The sequence below is a fragment of the Drosophila guanche genome, unplaced genomic scaffold (assembly GCF_900245975.1).
Source record: "Drosophila guanche unplaced genomic scaffold, DGUA_6, whole genome shotgun sequence".
Taxonomy (NCBI): Eukaryota; Metazoa; Arthropoda; class Insecta; order Diptera; family Drosophilidae; genus Drosophila; species Drosophila guanche.
The window spans coordinates 3,881,173-3,889,387 of record NW_022995745.1 but is presented as its reverse complement, the minus strand read 5'-3'; the positions used below and the strand labels follow the sequence as shown (position 1 = coordinate 3,889,387).

Here is an 8,215-nt window from a genome sequence, read left to right as displayed (position 1 = left end):
TTTAATTGTCTGGCAGAGTGCGGGGTGCGGGGTGCGGGGTGTCACCTACTTTTAGTGGGCCACCCACTGGCTGCTGAATCACTCTTGCCACTGGAGGCGGCGCTCTCATTATCACATCAAAATGTCTCAACACTAATTACGTTTTACCAGCCCTGGCCAAGGAGCCAGGCCCCCTCCCCACTCATGCGCTCGAAACTAAACCAATTTTCAAAGTCAATGTCGCGACATGCCACCCTCGGCCCCACCACCTTTGCTGGCACATTATCCCTATTTAGCCTTCCGCCCACCCACCGTAACCCTTTTTCCAACCTCAGCCAAGAATTTTCCCCTCCATCTGACTTGGGCTGGGGTGGAAACTTCCTGCCTCAATGTGTGGCTGCGTGAGAAGTTTTCATTATGTATTCATGGAAGGCAACACAAACATTCGCACACTCGGCACCCACATGGAAACACCAGCACTAACACACACACACATTCACACACAATTTGCTATTAGACGCTCGTTGAAAAGTTTTCGACTTTTTGGTTCGCACAATTCAATCAACAACAAGAAATGAATTTTAGCATTGCGGAGAGTCGAAGCTTTGGCTACCCTACAATATGTGCAGCTCGTGTTGCTGGCATGAGCAGTTTCCCAGAGCAATGCCTGTTCCTGTTCCAGCTGTATAAATTTCCCATAAGCAAAAGGCTGCGTCTCTATTCACAACGAAACTGCACTTAATTTGTGTAGGGTATGTTAACGACTTGCAATGGCAACAGAAAGAGGCACTTTCTGGCAATAAGTAGGGCCCCTCGACACACTGGTGCTGGAGTTGGAGGAGTAGCAGGCAGGATGGAGGTATTTATAGAAGCTCTATAACTATTCAGACTTGAATTTGTTCCCAATGAGAACCAGAGAGGAAAAGAGAGGGAGAGTAAGTGGATGGAATCGAGCTATGGCAAAAACGTGTTGATTTGCTGAAATGATTTTCATTTTGATTTTCATTGCTTGAACAAAAGTTTCTCCTCGACTGTGGCAAAGTCAATTGTTTTAGCTTCTTCTTGATTATGTTGTTTTTGGGCACAGATTTACCCCCGCCTGCCTCTCCCTCTCCCTCTCCCACTCCCTCTTCCCATCCATTCTTCGATTTGATGTTAACTTCCGTTTAACTGCATCCATGGGAATACCAGCCATACATTTCCACATATCCCCCATGCATTGCATTCCAATGGCAAGTTTTTCCTGTGCGAAGAATCTATTGGCATTCATATATGTATAATCAATGCAAAATATGAGACTTTTATTCAGTTTCCTTGATTGAAATTTGAGTTTTTTATTTTCTTATTGCCTGTAGCCGATGCATAATTGATTTTCGCACTAAAATCAATTAAAATCCGTTTAGGATGCAGATCGGATTCGTGCCGCATTCCTTTACTTTTTTCGACTCCCAAATCGAATATTTATATCGAATATCGAATAACTTGAAAGTCCCCCAAAAAGTGCCCCTTGTCTTGCCTGCTCTGCTCTGCTTCGTGCATCTATTGATGTGAGAGACGCAAATAAAAGTGAGAGAACAAAAATGGAAAATGGAACAATTTGTTTGTCCACATGTGGGGTGGAATATCCTGGGTGTCCCGCAGCCAGATACTGGGGCTATACGACTGCCGTTGCATCGTCGAACAAACATTTGGTAGGAAATAATTGGAGCTGCTGTTTCGGCAGTCGGACAATGATTAGCTTTTGTGAATGGTTCGCTTTCAGCCAGAGTTCTCGTTGCAAAATGTTCTATATGGCACAATGCCTGACCTGCCTGCCTGCCACTGCGTTCCCGTGTCCGTGTCCGTATCCGTGTCCGTGTTCGTGTCCGTAGCTACCTTCCTTTCGTATCGCATCTGCCTGTGGCACGGCATGCGGCATCTTTCTGTGAACTCTGTACCTACGGCTACTTTTCCATGGGGCTGCCCTAGCTGGCACTGGCTTGCCATTTGATTGATCAAAATATTTTGTGTGTCCTGCCATGGGCCAAGGCAGTGGAGGACTAACAATTTTTGGTCAAACGTTTGCGCATCCACAAAACGGCAGAAAATCAAAGGAAAATACGCTGAAAGTTTTTCTGTGGGATGTAACCAATTTATCTTGCAATTTTGTGGGAAGATTCCAACGAATTTTCATAATTTGCTTCTGGAATTTTCAGTGCCAGACTTTGTCTTTTGCTGGAATTCACTTCATCCACAAGCGGGCAATGCAATCTTTATCCCTGATCCGAAGTGGTAATATCTCTTCTAAGAGTCCTTTTCTGTTGCCATTTGATTTTCCTTTGACTAGTAATTAAGCTCTCGCCTGGCACTCGAATATTTTCATTAAAATGTTTCATCAGCAGAATGGCAAATCCTGTGCTGCAATGCTAGAGCGCTTTGATGGATGATTCAGTGAGTTGAATGAGTAACTAAATGAATGAACGAGCGGATGCCCGATAAGCGAATGAATAAGTTGTGCAGCTGGTGTGGTTCCCCCGCTCCTGATTGCACAACTGCATTTATTTTCCTATTTACTTGCCACATTTCCACATTTCTACATTTATTTTTACTACCTCCCCAGCCCGCAACACGACTGCGACTGTGATTGTGACTGTGACTGTGACTGTGATTGTGTGACTATGACTGTAATCATTTCACTTTCACCTGCTTTTGTGTGTGGTCCGAGAGTGGAGAGTGGCACTCTCGTTTATTCTTTATTTTTGCATCAGTTTTGCAAATGTTATTCATACTCTTGGCCTTTGCCATTAGTCGCAGCAGCAGCTGCAATGATAAGAAAACTTTTCAATTTCAAAAGGAAAACATTCCGGAATGTAGATTAAAAAACAAACCATACAAATATATTGCCATTTTGTTAGAAGCTTTAAATTGCCATTTCAATTTGCGTTTTTAGAGATTTTTGTTGTTGTATCAATTACAAGTTTTAGCTTTATAAATTTACAAACAATTTTAGGTGAATATATTTTTAAATGCTTTTAAATGCATTTTCATTCATTTCCAAAACTATTTTAGATGATTTTTTCCAACTAATTTTGTTGTAGCTTTAATTTAAACTATTTTTGTTTGCATTTCGCCTCAGTTTTCCTAGCCAAATATTCCTCCAAATATTTGTGGAGCATCAGACAAAAACCCCAACCCAGCAGAGAATATATAATTACATTTCTTGTGCATTTTTGTTCAACTTTAATTAATCTCTGCCGCCCTTTAACATGAATTTCTATGTACTTTGTACATATGTATAGCCCCCGTCTCCGAACTCGCTCCCTCTGTGATCCCTCCACACTCTGTTTTGAGGCCAGAGTCTGATGCATTTTGTGCGTTAATTAAAATTAAGAAAGTAATAATAATAAGACAGAAATGAGCTGGCATGATGCGAGTCGCTCCATGGCCTATCTCCGCATTGGGGGGCAGACATAGGGGCATCCCCCTTGAAGGGTGAGCGGGGCAGCGTGTTGGTGAGGGGCAAAGTGGAAATAAAACTTTTGATTCTTGGCTGCTGTCTGGAGAGGCGATAACAACACAAGTTGACTGCACTTTTTATAGTTTTTTTCTCATTTTTCATTTTTTTGTTGGTGTGTTTCAAAGATTAAAGGAATGAAGACGTGATGGGGCGGTGTGGGGCGGGGCACACTTATTTGGGAATGATAAAACTTTGTCTCCATATGAAATGGGAAAGCTTCTTTTGATGCTGCTGTTCGTCCTCTTACATTTCCATTCCCATTTCCGTTTCTGGTCCTGCTCCTGCTCCTGGTCTTCGCATGTCCTGAAGTTGTCAACAAAGTTTTTTGAGAGGATACCCCCGTTGAACACACCTCTCCCCCTTCATCTTCATCTTCATCATCATCATCAACATCCTCATCATCAAGTAAATCCTTCCACACGAAGTCGCCAAAGATTTTAGCCCAATTTTCAGTTCCAGCTGCGGGCTTCCAACAAGAAATTCGACAACGCGGATGGGCCCTACCCGCTCTCCCTCCCATTAGCAGTAATTGTAGAGCGGGGCGAATCTTGCGACTGATTGAATGTACGGATAGCTCTGATTGCCGCCGTCGACAGACATCAATTCCTCAAACGTAGGGCGAGGCGGTGCGCGGGGGCATGCCACATGGACATGCACTAAGTGGATGAGCTGAAATGCATCCACTTCAGACAGCGAGAGAGAGAGAGAGAGAGAGAGAGGGGCAGGAAGGGAGCGAGCTGCATTGAATGAGAAACTCCAACAGTAATTGATGTATCGTCAAGGGTCATCATGCCGTGAGTCCATCTCTAGCTGCAGAAACTTCACCCTAAGCGAACGGCCCTAAAGCTTACATCTAAGACAACGAAAACATTACACAAAAAGACTTCTTGTTGCCCCACTTTACACGCAGTTTACTTTTGGGTTAGCTCTGTTATCTGCAGCGCGATAGCGATAAAAGTGGAACGCAAACAATTTCCCATTCCATGGGCAAAACCCCCCACCGCCAATCCACCCACTGCTACGATATGTAATGCACATGTGTGTGTGTGTGTGTGTGTGTGTGTGTGTGCGTGTTGGTGCTGTCTGCTGGTTGGCTTTGTTGGCATGACAGAGATTTCGGAAGATAACTGCCAAGAATGGATCGATTGTCGGACATTTCAATTTGAATTACTGTTCCAAATGATTTGTCAATGGGAGTCCAATTCGACATTGGCCAGGGGCTTGGAGTCATGTGCTATGGATGATTGGTTGATTACTTCTATGATAAGTCTTTTATTCTATGCTTAGTTGCCGCATTGAGCTCTGTTCTGTGATCAGATTGAAGGTTGAATTTTGATATTTTATCGATGGTTCATGTTCGATAAGTGAGTTTTATGGAAAATCGGTAGTCTGCTGGTAGCTGCCAATCGGGCTGCAACTGTGACTGGCACTCGGAACGGCACTCGGATCGGCACTCGGACCGGCACTAGGATCGGCACTCTGACTGCGAACGTGACTGGCTCCTGGCTGACCCTCTTCATTGACGTCTCGGTGAACTCGCTCTTCGCTGTCTCTTTCTGCCGCCTGCCTGCTGTGCATGTATAAAGTTCGCAGGTACTTCGCACCGGTAGTCCCACCAGAGCTACGAGTCGGAATGGGTGGATCGGGCATGCGATCAATGACAATCGGGTCGTCCCAGAATCCCCTACGCACCATCTGCCGATTCTCGACGGGTAGCGAGGGTTTCTGTAGGATCAATTAGCGTTAGCATTAAGACTATAATAGAATTTGCATCTACTTACCACCGGTAACTTGCATCTGTAGGTCACATATACAAGCAATAGGCCAAGGACAAAAGCAATCCCAAGCGCCAGGAAAATGCTGACGAAGTCGGGTTGGGGATCCTTCACCACGGGAATGACGTCCACCATGCCGAGGGCATAGGGTGGATACAGAAAGCGGATGACCTTAAAGCCGGCATTGGCCATCTTATCTTTTGGAAAGGGCTTGAGAATATCCCTAAACTCCACTGTCCAATGAGCGTCGGGAGGTGGCACGGTCACAACCATTTTGGCGAATACAAAACTAACAAGAGTGACTACAAATAAATACTAGAACAAATTTTAAAACGTGTTGAGACAGTCGGAGAAATGACTGAAAAGTCAGGGGCCACTCACACTTCAATTAAGAATCATTTTTTGGATGCCAGACAGCTACCCTGGTTCCAAATCGAAGTTATTTCGGCGCCCCTTACTTTGATTAACGATTCTTATGCGATAAACCGAATAATTGTAATCGATTTTGTATCGAAATTTCATTTGTTTTCCCCCCTCGATAATTCTCAATGTTTTGGTTGCCATCTGTCGCTGAACTTTTTGCCCCGTTTAAGAGTTAAATATTTGTTGGTGTTGTTCCAACCGCCCCTCGGGCGTCGTTCGAGTGGAACGAACCATCGGATCAACCCTCGTCTGGGTCGAATGAAGGCCTCACCTGGCCTGCTGCTGCTCCTGTTTTTGGGGGGTGGTGGAGGCGCCTCGCCCGCATCCTGAAGTATGAAAATTTAAATTAACAAATAAACGAAATTGGCCCGTGAATTGAGTTAACTTCCGTTGCAGTTGTTCGCTTTCTTTCGGGGTGTATTCCCCCAGGTTCCCGCTGCATGATGCATGTGGCTCGTTGCTGTTGCTGTTGCTGTTGGGGCAGCTCTTGAGTTGCCACAGCAATTTGGGTTAAAATGATGGCCGAGCAAATGAAAGAGCAACAAAGCGAGAGAGGCACAAGGCAGGCGGCACAAGAGTCAATATCGCGCAGCAACAAAAGAAGCGAATAAAAGAGCAAAACTAAAAGGCCAAATTCAACAAAATGCACTTCCCTGCACTCGCATCCCCCTCTCTTGGAGTGTGTGTGTGGGTGTGCGTGTGCGTGTGTGTGTGTGTGTGTTGCAGCAACATTTCATTTCATTTCATTTTTTTGTCGCTGTTTTGCTTTGTTTCTCATGCTATCGACACTTGGCGATTTGTTGCAGCGTCCACTCTTGGCTTTTGTCGATTGCGCTCGCCTCGCTCTTTGTGTGGTGTGTTCCACTTTTCGAGCACAGACGGTGCTACCCTGTACGCTGGCAGAGCGCACAGTGGGCGTGTTTCGGCAACACTCAAGCGAAGAGCTCTCGAACAGAGCAAGAAAGCGAGCGAGGGAGAGGGAATGGTGAAATACGCATCATGTACACGACATGTATAGTGGTTTACTTCTTAACTCAATTCTTGGGCATTCTCTTCGCAGCATTCGCTTGTGCGTATCGAGTCGCTGCTCATTTACAAGTCTCTTTCCTTCACTGAGATCAGAACGTTGGCTGTTAGGAGAGATGAGAACTTGCATGATTCATGGCTGGATTGATCGAATGATTGATTGATTTATTGGCCTGAGATTACAGGTCATCCACATGGCTGCACCTCTGTATCTCTGTGTCTCTCATGCAAAAGCGGTCTTTGCTCTTTTGCTTTTCTTGGCCGTTTCTGTTTCGATTTCTGTTGTTAACTGCTGCCACATGTGGGGAAACTGACCCCACCCAGAGGAGGTGCAGAGAGCGCGAGAAAGAGTGGTGGTGGGGGGGTTAAGATTGGGGCAGCCAAGAGCAGCATGCAAAGAGGCGGAAATAAGCCACTTGAAGTGACCTCAAAAGGAGGAGCAGCAGCAGCTAAGAGGGCTGCCAGGAGGAGGATGGTGCTGCAGGAGGGGGAGGTGCTCCAACATGTGAGTAATCGTGCGCGCCACTTGCCACTCACACACACACACACACACACACACACACACACACACACACACAAGTACTTGCACAGTGGCCACCGAAAGTCTCCAACCGATTGTGTTCTCTTTGCCGCTGCTGCTGCTGGAGTGGAGCCTCAGCTGAATGGAGCTGCCACAGCTTGAGTCGCCTTTTGGACTACATAGCGACCCCCCCACCACCCGCCTCACCCTCTTTGTTGCACACCTGAGCCGGCAGCTGCTCCCGCTGCCGCTTTTCCTCGCTCGCCTCTCTGCCCCATCAGCTCTGAATGAGTTTCCTTCGATTATTTTTCTTTTGTGGAATAAAATGCTTGAAATATTTCAGCAGCAGGCAGGCAGTCAGGCAGTCAGGCAGTCAGACTCCAAACCCAAAAGGTTAATACTTTGACGACCAAAAACCAGATTAACTTGTTCTCGCAGAGCGAGCCCCTTCCTCGTGCAGCCCCATGGCCCATGCCCCATGCCACAGCGTGACTCTGCCCTGACTTATTCCCACTGCCTTTTGTGTACCCTTTTGCAGAGCTTTTGACCAGTTAAATAGTTATGATTTTCCCTTGCCAATAAACGAATTGTATATAAATATTTGGTGTGTTCTTTTGGCTTTTCTTTTGCTGCCTGATTGGGTGCATTTTTCAAATCTTCTGAGCAAACTTATTCGCTCTTTTTGTACTCGCTTCGCTTTGCATTTTCTTTTATGGTGAGCATATGGCTTCCAACGTGAAGAATACTCCCTCCCGACTGCAGTTCCACAAGTAATTGTGGCTGTCTGTTTGTGTTCGTGTTCGTGTTCGTGGAGTCCATTGCTGCACTTTAGTCTCCCCCCTTGGCAGCCCCTTTACACTCCAACCATAACCATTCCGAACACCAAAAATAGAAAAGTAAACAAAACCATTTTTAGAGGATTTCATCATCATCAAACATCCAACATTCATCGGACGCAACAACTCCAATGCCCCCCCCCCCCCCCCAAAAAACACA

The 8,215-nt window shown here is 45.7% G+C and overlaps 2 protein-coding genes across 9 annotated transcripts in view; one reads left to right on the top strand and one right to left on the bottom strand.

The window, feature by feature from the left end:
• Positions 1-8,215, top strand: part of LOC117581107 (protein sidekick) — a 79,932-nt gene that overhangs the window by 27,092 nt on the left and 44,625 nt on the right. The gene's annotated exons all lie outside the window — the stretch shown is intronic.
• LOC117581151 lies at positions 4,731-5,594 on the bottom strand. The gene is made up of 2 exons (XM_034268083.1): positions 5,257-5,594; positions 4,731-5,200 (listed from the first exon to the last, which is right to left on the bottom strand). The coding sequence occupies exons 1-2, from the start codon at positions 5,521-5,523 to the stop codon at positions 4,847-4,849; spliced, it is 621 nt and encodes a 206-aa protein (XP_034123974.1). The 5' UTR covers positions 5,524-5,594; the 3' UTR covers positions 4,731-4,846.